The following is a 24,180-nucleotide window of genomic DNA, read 5'->3' as shown; positions in this document are numbered from 1 at the left end:
GTTAACTTAAAGGTAAATAAATACCACTAGTTCAGTATAAAGTCATTGCATTAAGTAAATCAGTTTAAAATTTATTTCTGAGTAGGTATATGTTCGTAGAATAATATGTTATTTTCATTTAGTTGAAAAGAGTCTGAAATAAAGTCTTTTTAATCTTCAACATTTATTATTCTAAAATGATTCTCTTTGAATTATGCTATCGTCGTATCAAACTTAATATCATCATGTCAAATTAAACATTTATTAGAAAAAGTGATGAGCTAATATTAGGTTATTGATAAAATAAATTTAGAAGACCAACTACAAATTTTATTATAACTAGACACAATCTGTCCTTATAATGTTTAAGTATGATCAATATTTCTAAGTCTTAGAATATATATGTATATGGAGTAATAGGTAGATTATTGTTATTTATTTAAAATTCTATCTTCTATCTCTCATAATACTTCAAAAATATAAACTGCTTTCTTAAAGCCAGTTCTATAACCTTACAGAACCCTACAAATCATGTATATTTAATGTTGACCACAAAAAATATACCTATACGTTACGTATCTCCATAAGTCCGCCAGAGGTAAGACACACAGCTTTACAAGTCTTATCCAAATAAATACTTGTCCAATTTTGCTCGAGGCTAGTTTAGAAAAAGATTTTTTCTAATTTAGCTTCGTTTTCAGATTTCGAATATGCCTAAACATGTTGTCTGGTTTCTTATAATACAGACCGAGTATTTACTAAATAGTTAATGTAATTATTTGGTAAATACTAAAATAATTATTATAATATGTTTACATAAATTACAAGTTATTAATCGCAACTTTGCCTAAAGGTTCGAGATAAAAAATAGCCTATGTATTTGGAACACAGAAGTACTGTTCTATCCTAAATACTACATGGAAGAACATATCACGACAAGTAGTTGAGTAGTTAAAGAGGTAAGAAATTATAAACAAACGAAAATGAAACACACTTTCATATTTGTAACATTATTAATAATTACAACGTATGTTATACAAATAACTAAAATCATTAAGTACAAATATGATGATGCATCAAAATATCATGAGTAACGCTTTATATCTCATTAATTAACAAAGCTCGCGTGTAGAATACACATGCTGCTAAACAAATGTAATATATTAATTAAGAAAGGTAGGTACGTAAGGCCTTCATATCGGGAAGTTCTTAGTAATTAATGTAGCCCGTAATAATAGAAGTTATGGAGCGTCGAGGTAGCCATCAATAACTGCGCAATCTTGGGTTATACATTTATTCATAGTGCAATTCCCAGCTGCGAGATAAAGTATGTATTTTTTATTAGTTCACTAGTTTTTGCCCATGGGAGCCCCCTGTTTACCAGGACGAAAACTTGTTTGTTCATTAACATGACACGCACATATATTATTCTATCTTCAGTGGAAATAATTGTTAGCAATGAAGACAAGCAGCCTAATTGCTTTCAATATACTCTGTCAAGTTACTCTCCAAGTAATCTGCCCTGGAAAAATCGTGGTTAATTTCTAATAAATTCGTCATGATAAGCCATCTAAACTGACTTCATTCTCACTTATAATTGTTTACTTGTATCTCGTTAGCGTAAACTAATAATACAGACAGGATTATAATTACATTTTCAACTAAAAGAAAATTATATAATCAACTAATTAGTTAACACATGTTGGTGGTTGCCTCGATTTCTAAAGTATATCTTAATAAAAAAAACCAATCAAGTTAATTACAATGGTCAACGCGATTTTTGGGTCTGGCTTCTGCATGTAAAATTTGGTTTCTCTTACGTTATAAACAAAGAAAAAAATATTTTTCTGATAAAGGTTTGCTTTTGTAGAAATTAAAGGATTTTTTCGGCTATTCAAGAAAAATTACAGATTTTTATATTTTCTCTGAAATTTTATTTATAATTAGGATTAGAAAAAAATTTTGCTGAACATAAAAATATTTTTTATTCAATAATTGTGAGAAATAATGGGATATAAGTGTAAAATAACTAAGAATATTTTTAGTGGGTCTGTTATGTTTGTGTGGGCATTCTCGTAATCCCTAATTGAAAACTTCATCTTCTTCTCGTTATACTGCCCTTGATAACGTTATTCAAAATACATCACATCTTAATAAGAGTATTCATTTTATCATGAATTCATTATTATCGGTGTTAATAAGCGATGTAAGTACTGAATTCTATAGAACTTTGTGACGAAAGAATTTTAAATTTATTTAGTTCTGAAGCAAACTTTATGGGTCGTTTTTCTCCTCGATATCAGGCTATAAATCACAAAAACAACTAGTGCAATATATGAATATGTGTATAAAAAAATAAGAAATACTAAAAATTTTTTTCTACCTGCCTTATCGGTTCATTATTTCTAACATACAATAATAACAAATAATGGCACTTTAGAAAATATTACATTATTAAGAAAAGACATGGAAATAAATTATTAATTTGAATCATACATAAAATTATATATGTAGGTGGATTTCTCGTAAAAAGGAAGAGATTTCATGTAACCAAAGAGTGGCTGAAAGGTGCATTTGAAATATTTAAGTTTCAAAACAAATTAAAGAGTTTTTACAAATATTATAATATATATAAAGACATGGCTGCTTAATGTAAATTACCAGGAAAATTAGACCTGACAGAGAATTGAATCATGAAAGGATCTATTTAAATTGTGCCCAAAATAAAGTAACATTAAGAAGGTAATGCTTTAAAGAGATCAGTCGAATAGCTACAAGGTTGAAGAAACAATTTAATACAGTACTTCTGATTTAATCTTTAAAGAATTTCAAGAATTCATTCATTTATCTACGAAACTGTTTCAGTATATTGATACGAGTATAAAATTATTAGTATATTAAAATTAATGCTTCGTTTTAAGTCCTTCGTAAACGGAGGATAGTTTTGCGAGAGATATTTTATTTTTTAATTAATATCACAATATAATTATATTGAATAGATTATAGACTATTAGATTTTATTAAAATAAAGGCCTTTTTTATAAATATTATTCCAAAGATAATATTTTCATAATTCAACAATATTTTAAGTTGTTAATATCAATGAAAGTTAAAATGTCAAAGAAATAAAATGATTTCATTGATCTTTTGAAACGGGCGTGTAAATCCTGCTAAAGATCATTGGTTTAATACAAATGATCGGTGATCAATTGTGCTGTGAAAGTAATCTTCATTCGTTAGCTTAATGACCGTGGTGTTACGATCCCGTAGCCTCTGTTTCGATCTAGAAGCTGGCACTTACGGCCAGACCCCTTGTTAAATGGGGCGCCACATTGTTACTCCTGGGAGCAGTTATTATCCAATTATTTGATGGGCATCTGTTACTCGGACAATGGACTTCAATCTTTCAATATTTAAATATTGCTTTACGTATTGTGCGTTTTCAATTTCCTACCATAAAAATACAGCAAATGAAAGTTAGGGAAGCTGCTATTGGAGGAAGACTTTGTACAAACATTTTCTGGATAGATAACACTGCTCTTGCACTCGAGTAGAGTTGCTGATATGGCTTGGAGAGATTGGTTGGAGGGTGGAATATGCAGGGAAATTACAAAGTAAAGAGGCATAATACATTACTCTTCAAAAATAGCAATTTATGAGGGTCTCAGTGATGTTCATGATGCTGTTCCTGTTTATAGATTACGGTTACCACTTTCAATCAGGTGGGTCGCTTATCGCTATTCCAAATCGCGGAAAAAAAGATTAAACGTAGTAAAATTGTGAAATATAGGGGCGGCCTATGTTTACTCTGTCAATCAGGCTGAAATGATGATCACGATAAAGGTAAATGTAATCCAACTCATTTTAAAAATAAAGTATGACAATAGATAACGTGTATATTCAAATAACAATAAAGTAGGTATGTAAACAATGATGGTCGTAGGAAAGTTGAAATTACGTTGGTCTCAAACAATGTGGTGAATGGCAACCATATTCGGCGAACTAACTTAAAGAGAACAAGTTAGGTACCAGTTTAACAAGTTCACGCAGATAAAGCTTGAATTGTTCTTGTGATTAATTACTCAGACGATTAAATGCAAGATAACTAATAGAAAATGACAATATCTCTAATGTTTTGTTCTATATTTTATATACATTATGAAACAGAGCGGAAACAGTAAATAAATTTATCGTCCTCAAAGTAAATAAGTTGAAGACTAGCTTAAAATTGTTTTCTTCTTAAAATACTCTTTGAAGTCATCATCATAATCATTATATTAGTTCCCGTTCCCATGCATTGCAAATATTCACTAACTCTTGCAATCTACTCGTAGTAGAAAGCCGTCCTAACCTGCGTTTGCCAGAACGGGATCGCCACTCAAGAACCTTTCTTCTCACTTTGAAGTCTCTTTGAAGTGATAGAAAGTAATACTCCTATTTTATTAAACCAGAACAAATAGTAAACAAGCTCATAAATAATCTGATGGTTTCGGATTACTTATGCTTAGAAAAAAAAAATCTCACGACGACAATCCCTAATGAGTAAGTTAAAGACATTTATCTACTTCTGTCGTTGCGGTGAATGTAATATTTGATATGCCCATATGTCGCCGAGCATATTAGAGTCAAATGTGGTAGGGAGGCGAGTATACCTTCATCACTGGGATTAATTAGGATTGTTTCCTATGTTTACAGATATGAACAACAATATAATAAATACCACACCACAATAATACAAATATGCACCACTTATGGCACCTTACATACATTGCCACTTCTGAAAAGAAAGGTACTGGTTAAGTGAAATTATATCCTACTAATATTATATATGTGAAATTTCGTAAAAATGTTCAGTACTTAAATATACAATATATTTATTACCCAATTTTACATTCTTTATATTAATGTAAAATATTAACATTTTTTATTCTTCTTCATACGAGCAAACCTGTAGGTTCCGATTCGTACATCTTATTTCTGCTTATTAGTTAGATTTGTAGTAGAAAAAAGTGATTTGATAATTAAAGATTTTTTTAGTATATCTCGAAGATTTGCATAAAAGTGCTACAAATTAGTACACACATAGTTGCATTCTTGGGAATTGTTTATAATGCAATTAGACTCGTTAAAAAAGTATATCCCATTGGACGAACCGTAAACACAAAATAGAGGTTGTATTTCATCTCGAAACGTAAACAAAAAGTACGATTACAATAGTGTAGCAGTGAAAGATAAAATTCTAATTTGTCAGTGCAGCAGTGCGGTCGTGGATATATTTCAATTCTTTCGCTTAATTTTCTTAGGGAAAAATGGAGGCTGTTTAAAAGTAAGATTGGATCGGGACGTCTTGTCGCGTCGCGAGGACATCTGTTGTAGACGGCTAGACAAACTTAACTATAAAATAATACTATGCACTATGCAGTCATGAGTACCTACTCGCAACGGTCTTATTGTATAAATTACTGTTAATTTCTTGCAGTCGAAAAGAATATTGATGTAGGCCATTATTTATTTTTTTTTTTTTCATATTTTTGACGCTTTATTTAAATTTAATATGTATGCCATGATTATTTATTTATGCGAACGCGATGATATTTCGACCGCAGTTGCAAGAGTCAAAGCGTACCCAACTGGCGTAATGGAATTATAATTTAAAGGCAAACACAACATCTGTTTACCCTCTTTTTCGTTAATGAGAACGCTGCCGGAAATAAATTCATATGTTTGCCCCTAAGTCACGCTCGCGTTTCAATAGTTACGTGATTACGTCGTAATCAAGACTTTTGTAACTAGGACGAAACAATCATAGTAGGATCTCGTTATTTATAATACAAAGCCTGATGCATGCATGAAACTAGTTTCTCAATGCAAATTAGTTTTGTGATGCTAGTTCAGAAAGTTAGTTATATCAACATTATGGGTGAGATCATGATCCTATCAACATCGATCTTCATTTTACACTATACGTATTAGATACGTGTCACTAGTAGTTCAAAAATACTTGCGGAGTCTAAAACTGTCGAAAATAATGTATACTCGTATATTACGAAAGCAGATGTTGAAGTATATATGTACGTAAAGAATACTGTTGGCAATCTCAACATTATATGAAAAAAAAAACAATATTTTTATGTTTTTCTCCTGTGTATTACCATGCACTGTGACATGATCTCTTTTACTCTGCAATTTTTATTATTTCATTAATGACATGAGATTTATTCGTAAAAGAAGCTGTAGTTTCTTAAGTTTACTAATATTAATAATATAGTTTAAAAGGGTACCGTAATTGTGGTTTTAGAACTGGGCTCCTAAATAGGTCACTATAATAACCTCTGTTAAGGGGCCACAGCCACAACCCCTTTAGTATTATGGAGAAATTAATATTGATAGAAAATAACTACAACAAGCTTGTATACATAATTTAACAATCAAAAATAAACAGAAACTAAAAATTGATGAAAATACGAATATCCTGAAATTAGTCATAATTAACATTCAAAATAAACCTCATTAAGAGGTGAATCAGTCATTATACTGATTAACTGGGGAATACTGCATATAACAAAATTCTAAAGATTTAATCCATAGGTACTAAATATACAACATTGGTAATTTTAATTTTACATCGTTATTTCAAAAACAAATAGAATTTTTGGCAACTGTTCTATAAATATTCATTGCTACTTAACATAGAGAATGGAAAATTAGTATAACCGACAACAAAAGATATTTCTGTTGCGAGTTATGTTATAAATAGGGTGAACTTTGTTATTATGTGATGTAATAGAAAAGAGAATTGGACCGAAGAAAACCCTTCACCGTTACAAAAGATACGCATGCTTTTTATGGATTGATTGTTTTCAAGTTAATCAAAACATTCTACATAATGTAATAATAATCATCAACCCTCCTAAGCAGGAAATTTAATTGCCGGATGGAACAGATCGAATAACATTCAATTAAACAGGAAATTAAAGACGTATTCATTGTATGGTGTGAGGCATGTGTCGTGTGTACAAGTAAGAACATTTGTTCCTTTATTACAAAGTCGAACTGAATTTATAACTTTTGGCTAACAAGATTTTGTTTGCTTTCTCTTCAATTAAATCAGAAGTAACTAAATATATTTCCGAGTTTCAATTATAAATTAATGGAATATACAAAGCGTACTTAATATCAAGACGACGTTAGGAAAATAGTAAGTATATTATTTAAACAGCATAATGTGAATACATTATTAGATATATTATTATATATATCCTCTACTGTAATTAAATTCAACGTTCATTATACTTAGAATTAGATGCCAATAACAGAGCGAAGTTTTATATAAAATATTTTACCTGTGGTCCGAAAAATCTTAGTCTTGATCAATTTCATTACGAAGTGGAGTACGGTGAAAACAAACGACAGAACATCAACGACCCTAAAAGATTTACGATGTAGTAAGAGAAAATTTTATTATACTTTCAATTTCGTTGCCTTGTAGAAAACGAGAAATGTTTTCTACGGTGCGAATAAAATAGTTGGCAGCGCCAACTGTAGGAAATCAGCTCGAGTCGCCTGTATATTCTTACATCCACCAGATTGCTAAAGCAAGCGTAATTTAAAGTACGCACCTATTACGTGCCTTAACTCAATTATATTAGCAACTCTGCCAGAATTTGCGACTGTAATATCATTATGAAAAGGTAACGGAAAGGCTGAGTTTAATAAGGTCGCGCTTCAACGGTAAAGTGTAAGCGGTGTCGAGTTAACTCTCCAAAATAATGTATCGCAGCAACTGTGAAATACCATCGATCAAACGTTAAGCGTTAGGAAATCTACACGTAACCATATATACACTCAATATGTTAACGTGTACGTATATCAAAAATTCTCATATGCGTCAAAAGGCGTTGCCGCGAGAGTTCGAAAACAATCTCTCAAGTTTCGAGTAAAATTTACTTTGAACTATAACGAAGGCAATAAAGATATTTGAGCACAAGGTATCGAATTGGTGGTTAATGTGATAGACACGTGTATTATACTCGGTTTGATATAAACAACAAAATTCTTTATTCAGTATTTAGTTGAACTAATTAGTCTCAAGATAATTTACTTAATTTCTATTATATTAATTATTAACTATATATTAAATATATTATTCACGTCATACTTGGAGAAGATAATGCTCTATTCTAATTGATATTCAAAAACAATGCTGCCGCAACTTAAGCCTTTATAGACTTCAATAAATATTTAATTTAAAAGCTTTTCCTAAATATTTTTTTAAAAAAGTAGAAGTGCTATCTCGTTTAAAAATGTCAAGAGTAACACAAAGGGAAATTGATGAAAATTCAGATATTTTTAGTAAGGTGTAACAGCCGTGATTTTCATGTATATGTAAGCATGTGTAATAACTTGTACATATAGTATACGATTGAATTGTGTAGAAAGTTCAAGGATCTTTCAATAACCGTTAGAAACATTCTGGAGCGCTTCAGCAGATATAAAAATCAAGATGCGTGCGGCCGAATGTTGGCCTGTCATAGTCTTGGGTTACAAGCGACAGCGATTACCGAAATAATACAAAAAAATAATTACGTAGCCGTTAATCGGCTACCAAATTTTTAACCCTTAATAGTCTATCCCAGCACATAAAAAATTTTTATTAGTTTATGTTTATTTTGAAGTATATATTTACAAAAAAAAAAAATAGTATGGTTATCACTTGTCCAGTACAATAGTCAAAACTACTTAGTTCCAAACTAAATGGCGTTATATAACGCTAGTATTATAACGGTGGCAAACAAGCACTGAGTACATTAAAACTATTTATTATTCATTCAGGTTTAACCATTGCGAATTAATACAAATTGTGAAGATCTCTACTACGTTTTGGACTATTAATTTTGAACATTCTCTTATTGGAATTTGGTGAATAAAGACACTTCTATATTCACGCGTCGACATTTTATTACTCCCGCACGTAACAATATCAGCAATATTACCACTTATATTAAAAACGTATTAGAATTTAACAGGAATTCTATGAAGAATCATATTTTATCTCATTTTATTCACTATATGAATGTAGCATTCACTATACGTACGCAAATATCAAGGTTTCCACAATATTTATATGAAATATTTTTTTTAGCATTATATCTATGCAACGAAAGCAAAAATTATTCTGTAAGAAACAGGGATATCTTTTAATCTCGTCTTGTGGTCTCAGGATAGAATGAGCCATTCATTTCTTTTCCGTGAGTGTCGTAAGAGGCGATTAAGGGAATTTAATAGTCGAGAGATGGACAGAAGCGTCCCTCTTAAAAGAAATCACCAAAGCCTAATTGTGGATGCCAACCTACTTACCAAGTATAGAAACTACTGGAAAACCCCTTCTTATGTGGGAGGCCTATGTTCAGCAGTGGACAGTTAACGGCTGGTATGGTATCCATTATACGGGTATCGAACCCAAACCCCCAGTCGCACGTATTAAATTTCAAGATAAAATTATTAAAATAAAAAACCGGTACGTTTAATCTAGCGATGGCAGTTTATAAATAAATATTCTGTTATTTTAGTAAATAATCACAACACCAACAATCACTCAACTTAAAAGAAAATGGACAAAGCTCCGAGAACAAAGAATGTGAACAAAAAATAAAATGCTTTGTCAACAGCTTTTAGTGAATATTTTTATTGAATGCCATTGGGTGAAATACCTTCTTATGTAAATTGTATTCAAAGTTGCAATGGAAATTTTATCAATCACAATCCATGTAATTCACTAAAAGAAGTGTCTAACTTTAATATTGTACTCTATATCTCTTTTCTTTATATTAATATATTAATTGATATGAAAGTAAATGGGATTTTAACATAGATTCATATGTAAATCTAAGATGCAAAATATATTAATAATATAAGTATACATATATTTAAAAGAAAAATCTCATTTAACATTCTAAATAAGTTCTTTTTGATTATCAAGCTATAAAAACAATTTCAAAATATTAAAAAAGAAATTCCTTTTTTCTTTATATTTGTTTGTAGATCTTTTATATGAAAGAACTTTAAAAAAATGCAATCCTACTAATAACTCAAGTATAAGACAATCTGCTAGATGTTAAGTTAAAAAAAATAATTAAATTAAAATCGATTAATTGATTGGATATTTCAATTTGTTTCAATTTCATTCAGTGAGTTTCTTTGGCAATTATTTTTTGTATTGAAACAAACTATAATTTTTTTTACGAAAGTAAACCTCTTAACATGATTTTAGTTACTTATACACATTTCACAGGAATAAATTATACTCAATATATTTGAACATGCAAAAATTTTTAATGTGCCTATATGATATATAACATAACGAAAATTCACGATATTTCTTTATGGATTCCTTAGGATAAAACAGGATAAAACGGATGGCTTAGGTAAAGGTATCAGATATAAAGGACTTCTCGTTCTCTGTAATTCAACTCTTTTATTTTTCTACGTAAGAAGTAAATAATGGGGCAACAAATATTTTCTTAATAATATTATTTGTTTCGCTATAAACCGGATATTTGAAACTAAGAAACGCGATACTTGAAATACTTGAACATTTTTCATTTATATTTGAAAATATTTATAATCTACGTACGTACGTACGGCTGTACCTTTGTTTGCCACCTTTTCTATATAAAAACTTACGTATTATGTTGATATAGTTTAACTCAAGAACCCAAGTTGTAAAGCTTGCTTATAATATGTAACATTCTTTTGTAAAGTTATGGTTGTAAGATAAATTAATTAATAATAGAATAAGTATTCAGTTCTACAATTCAATTATATATATAAAAAAAAAAAAAACAAACAAAGATTTTTATTTTTTATTGGATTGAACAATAAAAAATTCACAAGTAGATTATTTTCCATAAATAAACAGAGTGTAATAACCATTCTGATTTGAAAATCAAACTACTAAACAGATTTTAACGAAAATCCAACGGAACCAATTTAAAAGTATATTCTTAATATAATAATAAGTATATTTTGAAATAAAAAAAGTTTACTGAATCTATACCTTGAAACCTTAAAAATTCTTTTTTTTTTCCTTAAATGATGGAGTTCTGAGGTAACAAACGTAAAAAAAATACAACAAAATTTAGAACGTCTTCGTTTATAGAAGTCGGTTAATTAATAAGTACACGTCATCTCGCACATAATCCCCGGCAGTACTGAAAATCAGTGCTCTGTTGCTCGAGTATTTAACAAGTCTCTTTGTGACACATAAATACGTTAAAGTTATTCTGTTTCGATATTTTATATACTATTTTTGTTCCTTTTTAAGCCACTTCCAAAAGAAGATTTTCAATTAATTTGAATGAGCAAATTTTACGATTACCTCTCCAAGTTTGAATAGAATTGATTTCATATTAATCTTGTGATATGAAGCTATAATTTTTTTTACGGATAAATAATTACTTTTTGCCAAACAAATTCTACTTTTAGGTAAATACGCGATTTAGTTTCACATACGTCGATGAACAACGAGACACTACAAAACATAAGAAAGAATGACACAAAAAACGTTTGAATGTGTGTAAATAAAAAAAAAAAAAAATTAAGATCTCGTCATTTATTTATCGATGAATTAATATTTTGAATGAAAATCCGATACTTAAAAATAAAAGATATTTTTACTTATAATCTTTACTTATATGAGTAAATTTATAAAATTCCTATTAATCTTACTTAAATAATAACATTGTAATTAATAAACTTGCAGAGATATTGTAGAAAATTATATATGAGGGGGAAGATCTTAATAAGACTAATAGAAGCCAATAAAATAATTTATAAATTTATTTATTATTTAAACATTTGGAATTTTCGTCTATCAGTCTGTTTGTATATTTGTTTCGACATCACGTACTACTGTAGCAATTTGAATGCGTTTTTCAGAGTTATCTTGATGTACCATCTGCAAATGGTAACAGACTCGCAAAATCCATGCATACTGGTATTATTATGAAGTTGTGGGCAAAAGCTCGTAAGTAATATAGCAGTTAAACTGAGTTCGTTTGGTTCTTTGATACCTTTTGGCATCTTAATAGTTCAACCAAGCATTACTAAATTTCGCATACAAGTACTGTTTGGCATGAAGAAGGACATTAGCTTCGTATTTCGGTCATACGAATAAAGTTACATATAGTTTGTATGGTTAAATAAAATTGTATTTTCCATATTTATGCTGACATTTAGTAACTATATAAAATAAAAATTTCGCTACAAACAACGTAGCTGCCCAATAATAAATATAAGCGTGTTTATTAAGAGGGGAAATAAGGAATTACCCAAACGAAAGGACGGCAAAGTAATTAATTTACTTTAAACCTTTTTAGGAAACCGGGTATTACACAATTGTGACAATTTGTGGCTTGAAAACTGACAATTATAGGCTATGTAAATATTTTTTACTGACAAATGAATGGAGGTCCTTAAGTTAATACCTGTATTTTTTATAATCAACTTTCTAAAGAGTAGCCCAATTTTGATTTTATTTTTATTAATTTATAGGGTACAATCAATTTTACATCGTTTGCTCTTCTATTAAATATTCATCTGTGATTGACGCTATCACACATAACATTGTACTAAGTTATTCTATTCTGATGATTATTTTTTAAACAATGATATATTCCTTAAAGTTATACTCCATACGAACATGGAAAATTGATATTTTACTCGCAAACCGATTATGAAACTTGCCACACATTACTCCTGTGTATACTAAAAAAAAACAATTTAACTTTATTAAAGTCGGTTGGAAATAATCTGGTTTCATATGAACTTTAAAATATTTCAAAACCCTCTACTGGGCTATAAACCGACTTAATCATATGTGGCGTTGTGGGAATGGAATATCTCTGTATATCGAGACGTCTTTCCTTGTGAATTAATCATGCGGAACTTTAGTCGATATCACCAATCCTCTCCGCAGTAGAGCCCTCAATATTTTCAAGTACTTACGAGTATGAGGTGTATAGTGTTTGATGTAAAATGTTGTTTTGACGTTTGCACAGATTACTGTTTAATCTATTTGACTAGTTTTAGACTGAACCTATCTATCTATACGTTGCTTTGTTAGTGAAATTTCAAAAGCAGTTGATCCATTAGTGACCTTTATTAGTGTTATAGGTTTGTTACTTAGGTTTATTGGATGACTATATAGAAATAGAACCTGATCTGTGACTACACTTATAAATTACTATATAATAATGGTTTTTGTCTATTATTTGTCACTAGCTGTGCCTGCAATCTCATTTGTGTGATTAAGATAAAAAGTGGGCAATGTTTTTTTATTTATATTCTACGTGAACAAATTCAATGGCATTTGGTTGAGCTGTGAATGCTTTAAGAGATAACAAACAAACTCACTTTCGCATTTATAATATTCCTATTTTTTACACGAGACTTTGTATGCGTGATCGTCACATATTGATTGGCCGGGGTAAAAAGTAACTTATATCCTATTCTATATAAAATATTATATATATGGGGGATTTCATGGCGATTGGTTGATACATTAAAGTGCCAAGAGGTAAAAAATAAACACACTTTATATTTTTAATATTAATTAAGATTGGTTAGGATTACGAAATTATATCTTAATATTTGAAAGAATTTTCTTATATCTTAATATTTGACAGACTTTTCAAGTATAATATCCAGTAAAACAAAATCCACTCATTGCTCAGAACGCTAAGTTTTGCATAATAATTTTCTTCCAATTATTGTCATGCTACTATCTAGATCGTGACGATGATAAAATTATCGTATCATTCGAATGTCTATGCGAAGCATAGCCTATGATAATTATGGATTATGCGAGGGTATATCAATAATAATAATGATCAACATAACAACCCATTACGTCCCACTTAATATCCTCCTATTAAGTGGGATGTAAACGTAATCTATAACCTTATATAGGCATGCAGTATTATTATTTCTTCACTGGCAAGGCGGCTTCGTAAGTATGAGATTTTATTCCAATTTATTTATCTTATATTAGTGTATTGTGCCATAGTTACCATGACGACTATTTAATATCTCACTTATAAGCATGGATTTCTTCTTATAAGAAGAGGATATTAGTCTACAATTATCATGCACGGTAGGTGGTTTGGATTAGGTTTTAATTTTATTGCATTAGTATATTATATTGAGTTCTCTTAGTCACTTTCAACAAATTCCAGATATAAAAAGGAGTTGTGACATTGTATAGTTAATTTCGTCACCACACGTAGATGGTGGAGACGGTGCAGGGTATATCAGAATAATTTCCGAATTCTCTTTTTACGATGTCTTGTTAAACTGGATCGAAACTATGATACATTTTATTCTAATGTAAATACCTTGAGGTTTTTGTCATCAAAAGGAGGTCGTTAGAGAAAATTAAATACCAAACCCTTCGCTACTATCCTTAATAGTAGATAACTCTGGTTTAATGTTAAAGAGACAAAAAATTTAAACAAAGGCAAAATTATTTCCAATCTACACTGTTTTCAATATTATATTGAAAACAAATCCTAAATCAATTTCGCCAATATAAACACGCAATATTCTCTTGAATGGGTGTATTTATACGCCCCAAACGAGATAAGCCTAAAATAAATACTACACAAAACCATCCAACCTAAACAGTCATAAAACGGTGTACATACAAATAAGCTAAAATTAATCAGCTTACTTTATCACTTGCTACCAGCTCGCTAATTTTGCATGTAAACCAACAACTCTCTGTTCTTAATTGTTGTATTATATATACTACAATGATGTTTCTGTACTCGGTCTGTAAAATTCATAGTAAAAAATAAATTTAATTCACAGTCAACGCGGTAACTGGTAACAATCAAATTACTAAAGAATATGTACGGCTAACTAAGACTTCAATTATGTCAAAATTAATAAGTACCTAATACGAATTTAATTCTATTGCTAGAAAAAGAATTGTTAAAAGTAGTTCGTAATTGGCAAAAATATCACGTAATTTACGCACAAAAACACTTACGAATTTAGACTCTCTTCCTTTTTGAAGTCGTTGAAAAGTTATATTAAATTAGGAAACATTTGATAAAAAAATTATAAGTTTTATTTTGTTTTGCACATTGCCATACTTACTAAGATTTCATTTGCATATAACTCTTAGGGTTTTTCTATATTCCAAATCTTAAATTTTTAAAAATATATTTTAACCTCTTTTATTATTGCATGCTGCGTTCACTTACGAGTATAAGTAAATGTACATTCAGGCTACAAACTAAATGTTATATTGTAAACATAAATGTATAAATGTAACAATTGGTGATCCTAAATAAATAAATATTTTCAACGTATCATTTCAAAGAAGCTAGACTGAGTTATTAATTACCGTTTAGACAACAACTTAAAGGAACAACCGTTAGTGGCTATAATTCAAGTTGTTTTCCTTAGTTTATCACTGTTTGAGTCCAGTTTTCAAGGTTTCTAAATGTCCTTGTAAAATCTATATCAAGATGATAACTTTAAACAGTTTAAAGAAATATTTGTGTATCTACTTCTGAGTTTTGTACGTTAGATCAGGGTTTTTTAATCTTTTTCATGACGGAGCGCCTTATTATGTAAAAATATCTTGTGACCCCCTTAGTATGTAAAAATATCTTGCGACCCCCTACCCTCCACGGTTTCGAAGGTGTATGAATTTTATTATAGTAAAATTATGAAATTCGTAGAGTTGTATTTATATTCACAGTTAGATATCGATAAAATAAAATAAATAATACATAATAAAGTATCTAAAACAGACATGTAATCTATGTCTGTTATAGATACTTCATTATGTGATATTGGTTGTTTGATGTATTTATGGAACTGTTGATTTTTCACTGCTTCGCGACCTTCCGCTACCTTTTTGTAATGGCTCGGGGCCCAAGGGGTCGCGATCCACACTTTGAAAAACACTGCGTTAGATGAAGTAATCAATACAGTTACATACCAGTGGAACTAGCAAAATTCAGTATTCCCAAATGTACAACATTTACAAACTACAATATTACATAGATTGACAGAGTTGATAATCATATTCAGTTTTACTCGACTTCCTTAAGGAATTTAAGAGCGTTTATTCCATATTCAAAGTATGTCAGTTTCGGTATTATATATTAATGTTTAAAAACAATTGAGTATTTTTTTATATTTTTGAATGTTCTGATAGTTAATTCTCTAATCTATCTCACTAAATTACTAAACTAGAATATCAATTAACTTATAAAAACACGACTCTGGACCGTTAGATTGTCATAAAGCCATATCTGAAAATAAATGGTTACACAAACATCCTACAATATCTATAAGATCGAGTATAAGATAATGTACAAATAAATTCACATGTTTTGACTCAGTTACCGTTTCCACTATCATAATAAACCCAAAGCGAAGGAAATAACTATAACTTTGCCATTTATTTTATTACACACTTATTTCAGAAAATTTCAATTATTATAATATTTAACAATTAATATAATAATTAGAATTTTCAGTGAAGAAAATACCAGAAAATCCAGATCTAAAAATGTAAGTCGAATCTCTGGAGGACAAAAGTTACCCCAGCGGATAAATGCAACTAGACATTAATGTTATCTCTTCTAGATTATATACTCGTACGCTAGAAAGATAAGGTTATCGTGTTATCTGAGTCAAGATTTACGTTGACGTCTCTAAATAAAAAAATCGAGTCAGTTTATATAAAGTTATACTACCGATTCTTATCCGCATTTTAAGCTGTCACATATACCTATTTTCATAACAACCTTGCAGGGTATGCAGAAAGAACCGAATGCTAGAAAGTGTATGTTTTTGTTATCCTTACCTAATCTCTTGCTTTATCTGCTTTTATACCTCACTCATTTCACGCCGTTTTCGGAGACTCGCCTCTCCCATCAGATTGCCACAATCTCTCTAATCATCCTAGATTAATCTAGAACTTTCCCTTATATATCGATTCACTTTCAGATTGTATCTGTCATACCCATTAAAATTATATTATCGTATGTTTCTTTTTCCAATTCAGTAGATTAGAATAAATTTCCTTATGACTGCAATATTAAATGGTGTAGTCTATTGATGATGATGTATTGAACGTAATATTTGACTTGCTCATATTTTGTTCAGAAAATTCTAAGCCAAATTGACAGGGACGAACCTACCGCTGTCTCATGAATCAATTTTATTTGTAGACAGTATTTTAAATTGACATGTTTTTTTCGTTTTCTTTCTATTCTTTGAGAGATCGGATTCAAAATAATATATATGTCAAAGAACTAGTGTTGTTGATACGTCCAATAATAATCATTAGTATACTGAAATGGTAAAGGTTTTCTGGAGTGGACATCGTGTTTGAGCAGGCATAATGTGGTAAAGTTGGGAACAACTAGAAGCATAAAGCACGGGATCATACACTTTGTATGATCCATAACACACTTTGGGAGAGGTTTATGTCCTGCAGAGGATTGCAGTAGGTTGATAATGATGATCTTGATTTTTCTTCGTATTGGCCAAATCCAGAATGAAATAATTTTGACATCTCTATAACCTAATTTATTTCTCTAAATATCCGTTTATATACTATAATTTTAAAATGAAATAGTAATAAATACTTTCATTTGAAATTGAGAAACGTTATGTTATGTTATGTACGCATTTTTTTTTATTTTTATGCCTTTTTGAGAAAAATTTCCATGCTATCTATACGTAGATAAGAGTTACTTAAAAGCTATGTACTTACATTCGTCGTGGTCTTTGGCGGTGACCGTGAGGACCGTGTGCTGAATGTCTTCATTTTCGTCGACTTCAGCCTCGTACAGCTCCTTGTCGAAGTACGGCGGGTTGTCATTCTTATCTGCTATGCCGATCCGTATGAACTTAGTCACTGAAATAAAAAAACAAAACAGTTATTTTGATTTAAAAACAACTGAATCTATTTTGGTAAAATTCCTGTAAGACCAATCTGCATATCCTTAAAAAAAATCCAAATCGGTTTATATCTGACGGAACTATGAGGTAACAAATATAAAAAAAAACAATCAAATTGAGAATCTTCTTCTTTTTTAAGTCGGTTGAAAAACAATTCATCCACTATACAAAACTATATACTCATATATCTATTTTTACGGCCTATTATATATTATACGCGATATAATTATTAAAGCTTCTGTGGAGCAGAGAAAGGAACCAAGTACCATAAGACTTTTTCCTTACGTCTTTAGCTGTACTAGCAATATACTCACATTCATCCCCTGTATATGAGTATATTGCTCTCTCAGATAGCACAAAGTCTGTCTGATTATAGTTATAATTTATAACTATTTTATTCAATATATTGCAATGTTATAATCAAAAGATTAACTGACCATCGAGAGACGTCACGATTTCTCTCAATGGTAACTTTAAGTATAATTTAACCTAGACATGAGTTTATGGATCAAGACATTCTACAGGCCGTATCAAACAGAATAACTTTCTCAGCTCGATGTTTACGAAGCTTACACACGTCACGATTAATCTATACAGATTCCTTTGATGAACGATTTATCAACTCCAGTTTTATCTGTTCCAATGCAATTGTTAATACAGTTAAAATAAAACTAGAATTAATTACTAGGTAGATTCTAGATCAAGCACTGAAATTTCCTTGTAATTATATTACATAATATTTTGTACCAAAAAAGCACTGATTGCAATCATGGCAAAACCACTTATGTAGATTTAAAAATTAAACTACTATACCGATTTTGATAAAACTTCTATTGGAACTAACTGAAAATATATCCTTTTAGATAAAAAAAAAAAGAATTTTTCAAATCAATTTATAAATGACGGCGTTATAAGGTAAAAAATATAAAAAAATACAACGGAATTGCCTTCGAAAACCTCCTCCTTATTTGAAGTTAGTTAAAAATCGGTCATAAACAATGTTTATGCCTGATACATGCGTTATTATTTCTCTATGCAGTTTGAAAGTGTATGATTTATCATGTAGTTTGCATCATTAGACGACAAGGTTAGACAAAGTAAACGCAATTGAATCACACAAAACCCTTTTTTTTATATTTTTATATATATATATATATATATATATATATATATATATATATATATATATATATATATATGGAAAGGTAGTACGCCTATTTTTTGGCATAGTGATGTTAGTATTACCGAAATTACTTGGTTTTATCTTGGTTCATCCTTTATTTATTTGTAATTATAACAAATTATACTTTTCTTCTTTGAACTATTTTATTTCTTTACTTTCCAATTACACTTATATTTATAGCCCTCAGGCAACAGTACTGTACAGTGTCTCGGTCTCTATCGGACTGAATATTCTGTTTTTATACTCTTATAACTTGTTCTTCTTATAAACTATCTTATAAATGTTCGAGTGCACGAATGCTTTTTCCGTTAAATCAAATGCACGCTCGTGGACTCACTCACAGTATCACAACTTTATTTATTTATTCTATTTCTTTTATTACAATTTTCAAATAATAACTAAGTACTATAAATTAACTTACTTATAATCATGTTGAACCTTAACATTGTGCAATAGTTAATTTAATAATGTGTTCAAAAAATAACAGTTATATTAAAATTGTTTATTATATATATATATATATATATATATATATATATATATATATATATATATATATATATATAAATTTAATTCATTTAATAGTCAAATGAGAATCCCAATTTTCGTTTGTAACATAGGGAAATACAATCACTTATTTAATTCATATAAATAGAAATAATAATCGAATGAGAGTTTTAATTTCTGTTTGCAGCAAAAGGAAATACAATCGTTTAATTTATGTTTATCGCGAATTAACCTTATGATTTAATAGAAAATAATTTGCGTTTATGAAAATATTGTAAAGTAACACCAAGTTAATGTTTCCTCGTTCACAGCTACAGATAATAACGCTTGCGCCGATATATATATATATATATATATATATATATATATATATATATATATATATATATATATATATATATATATATATATATATATATATATATATATACGTAGTTCAAAATAGTAGTTTTAGTGCTATAAATGGAACAAAATAATTTTGTCAGACTACTTTCATCATTATCATGATATCAGCTATTATCTGTCCACTGCTGAATATAGGCCTCCTCCATAGATTGATCCAAGGGACGTTCCTGAGCTATCTGCATTCACTGATTCCCCACAATGCATTTGGGATCGTCACTCCATCTATGTAGTCATCCTATACTGCGTTTGCCCGTACAGAGTCACCTCAAAAGAACCTTTTTCCCCCATCGGTTGACGGTTCTTCGAAATATTTTTCAGTCCATTATTTACATAATATACTACTGACATTATTACTATCACATCTGTTTAGGTACATCACGATTACTATATCATTAGTAAATCAAAGGTGAGTGATGTATTCGCCATTGATGTATATACTACTTTATTCTTAACAAAATAATTACTATTGATATAAAGAAAACCTATTCATTAAAAAAAAAAAATTCAAACCTAGGCACACAATTGGCGATAATATCTCAAGGAAAGTTTAAGTAAAATAGATTCACAATCATTCATTATATTATATATTAGTCTTGTTTATAAAGTTAGTCAATAAAGGTAATAGATAAAATAGTGCATTAATACTCTGTGACTTCTTTCAATATTCACAAGCTGTTGTTACAGCTAGTTGGGCGCTTAGAAGTTCCTCTTATAACTAATGTATGAAACCATTCTGTGGAAATCTCTACTAACTTGCTGTGTTCCGTGTAACCTAAATAATGTTGGAATACTTTAAGTCTACAGCGGTGATTTTGCTACTATAGACATATAATTTGTTTTATATCGGAGTATCAGAAATATAAGAAAATGCAAGACAAAAGATAGCTCACGTCGAAAAAATTGCAATCTTTCTGAAAAACAATGTCCAATACACGTTTTTCAAATGTGAGAGCCATAGTAGCATCAAAATGGAAACAAGAATTTTATGAAACGATATAACAAGGTGTTCAACAAGTTGAAATTAATACTGTCTTAACGTATTTCGATTTATTAAGCATATCTACTACTCAGGCCCTTGTTATAAAAGTTACTTATTGATTACAAACACTCTTCCGTACTAAACCCTTTCAAAAATACCTTCTATAAAGTGAATTCTATGAACTCATTTCTACATAAATCGTATGTTGGTACTTCAAATCTAAATTTAGCCAGAGTAATATATATTTTATTTTTTAATGTAGGTACATGTAAAATGTATATAGTTGTATTTATTCAAATTCATATTTTAAATAATATTAGTTAGACATAAGTGATCTTATGAGGAACTAGTTTATGACGGGTTTGCTCAAGGGTTGTATATAGTTACACTTAGGTACATTCCAGTGAATGTGATGCTCCGAATTACGCTTGTGCATCTGAGACCCTGGATAGTGTAAAACGATTCAATTTTCAAATACGTTTCGCTCCAACTAACTATACTTGCCGACCACGATAAGGAGAACAAGATGCTCGAAATAGTGTTTCGTTCGTTTTACGCTTGCAGTAATATGTATCTTTTTTATGGTTGTGCTAGCGTAAACATGTACAGAAATAAAATCATTTGTCACTTCTCTTCAAGCCGATATTGGCATTCTTTACTCGTGCAAAAGCTTCTTGAGAATCAGATTTTAGGAATTGATCTTGTACTTTTAGACCCAGGTTTAATTAATCCAGTTGGCTCTTTATGTGTAGGGTTATAAATAAGACTATGAATAGTACTTTCTCTCTCGACTAACAAAACTAGAAAAGTGTTCAGAAACTATTGCCCGATATAAATTAAGAAACCGGTCCAGTCGAGTGAAAAGGTTACTGAGTTTATATGTTGGTAAATATTAAAGACACACAATGCTTAGTTTTCCTCGTGCGTGTATCCTTTTTTTCTGTCTTTATTGAACCAAATAATTAGATTTTTTTCCCAAAATATAATTGGGTACAATTTTTTTAAAAGTTTGTCTTTGAAAAGAATTATGTTATTTCCACGGTAGACTTTTTTGTCGGTGAACTTTATTTTTTGATTGTAAATTATGGATTATGTATTTTGGATTTTCAATAATTTTAATAAATATGTGGATTTGAAATTTTGTTTAATTTTGATTAATAATTGGTTTAAATTATTTTTTAGTGCGTAGCATTGAACAAAATTTAATGCACATTTTCAACTATCCATTTATAACCATTTTTTTTGTATCTGTTGTTACAAATTTTATAAAAATACAATGTTTATACAAGTAATTTCTTATTTAAGATAAATATTTGTCTCTATTTATGTCTTGTCCTACAATAACTATTTGTTTTTTCAATCTAAATTCGGGAGAATTTAAAGTATATCTTTAGTAAAGAATTGTAATTTTATTTGTGTATCAATATTTGAATTTTTTTATTTCATTCCCTTTATTCAGACACAGATTGAGTAAAAGAAACACAGGAGTGTCACGTTTCATAACTATTAGAAAAGAAGTTTATTACGAATACCCTTAATATTCCCGAGTTACGTGGGTAAACCGTTACAAAAGTTCTCATAGTGAAATCCTAATTGGACGGTGTCAAATAAGCTCTAATCTGCGGTCTCCAGAAAAGACGTATTGAAAAAAAGAAATCTAAACGGAAATTGCTTTCGTTTGAGACGCGCTCTAACAATGATAAATTAGGGCCCACGGGTCGAAATGTCCGACGGGTTTATTAGCAAACATACAGACACTTATATTTCTGCTCGGGTATTTTGAACCTTTTTCTTTGGGGGTAACGTCGAATGTATTGTTTTTAAAAGAATAACCATAGTCTCGTTTTGTTTGAACTAAGACGGTTCACTTATTTCAGCTTGTGTAATGAGTTAGTGACATAAATCGGGGAAATGGGAAACTAATACGAAATTACTACGAAAGCAATTTATTTAAATGTCAAAATATTATTGAAATGCGTAACTAGAACTGACAATTTGCTAAGGAAACTTTTCTACGTTAATGTTTTACCGAAAATCTACAATTTTATATTTTTAACATTAATAATTACTTGGATACATGTATATTTAGAGAGGTACATTTACAATTTACTTGAAAGCTAAGGAATAAAAAAAATATAATAGTTTATATGTTTTTTTAAATATTTTTATTCTATCGCTTTATAAACAGTTATATCTCATTACTAATTTTTTTTTTACTCTTGTACTAATCAAGCGATGAAGTTAGACATCCATAGCAACAGTTGATAGTATGATGTAGAGTTACCATTATTTTTTCTATAACCTCTAAATATAGTGCTGAGATCTGTATAAAAAGACAAGATACCTGCTATGAATTTATTTTTATTAAAAATACTTACAAGTCATATTACATTTTACTGAAGTAAAAAGCACATTAAACTTTCAATAATACTTAAAAGTAAGCCAAATTTTAAAGTAAATTAACCCTTAATAGTAAAGGCCGAGTTTCATTCACCCAAGGGGAAATAATTTTTAATCACGCTCTTGACTTTCTGTTTTCCCCATAAACTTCGAAAGTTGGTCTGAATGCGTACATAAAAACTAATCAGCAACGTTAAGAGCAGCCTAACGATGCTGTGGCCAACTTTTTGACAAACAAGCGAGGGGCCGTTTCTCGAACTTTCTACGGACAATTTTCTTAAAGAATTATGTCAACGCATAAAAAATTACTCAATATATACCGGATATTATTAAACACTCCTTTATCGATTCTAGGAAAGTTCAGAAGAGGTATTGGATATAATTGACACTGTTGAAAATGTATTACAACTTATAGACACAATAATAAAATTAAAACTAACTTTCCACTTTGTAGTTGCTTTATTGGAGAGGAGACCTTTTCTTCGAAATTTGTTATAATATTTTTGATTAATTAAAGAAAATTGCTTAGAATTGAAATAATAAATATTATAAATTAATATTATAACTGCCGAGATAATTGCACTAATTACACAATTCCATCAATTTTCTTTTATAATTTAAGAACATGAAACATAACATTTTTACATAATTTAATATAATTTTAGGTGTACGGCATGACTTCATTATCGAGAAGATCTGAGATATATTCAACAACTTCAGTCAACCGCGGCTATCACGC

The 24,180-nt window shown here is 29.6% G+C and overlaps 1 protein-coding gene across 3 annotated transcripts in view; it reads right to left on the bottom strand.

The window, feature by feature from the left end:
- LOC113517047 (neural-cadherin-like) overlaps positions 1-24,180 on the bottom strand; it is a 181,048-nt gene that overhangs the window by 73,485 nt on the left and 83,383 nt on the right. For all 3 annotated transcript variants that reach the window (XM_031908002.2, XM_031908003.2, XM_031908004.2), the window contains exon 2: positions 17,780-17,923. In XM_031908002.2, the coding sequence (XP_031763862.1) occupies positions 17,780-17,923 (144 nt within the window). The remainder of the gene's footprint in view (positions 1-17,779; positions 17,924-24,180) is intronic.

Source organism: Galleria mellonella, unplaced genomic scaffold, assembly GCF_026898425.1.
Source record: "Galleria mellonella isolate WM207_F2 unplaced genomic scaffold, CSIRO_AGI_GalMel_v1 utg143, whole genome shotgun sequence".
NCBI classification, from domain to species: Eukaryota; Metazoa; Arthropoda; class Insecta; order Lepidoptera; family Pyralidae; genus Galleria; species Galleria mellonella.
This window is presented reverse-complemented; position numbering and strand designations above follow the sequence as displayed.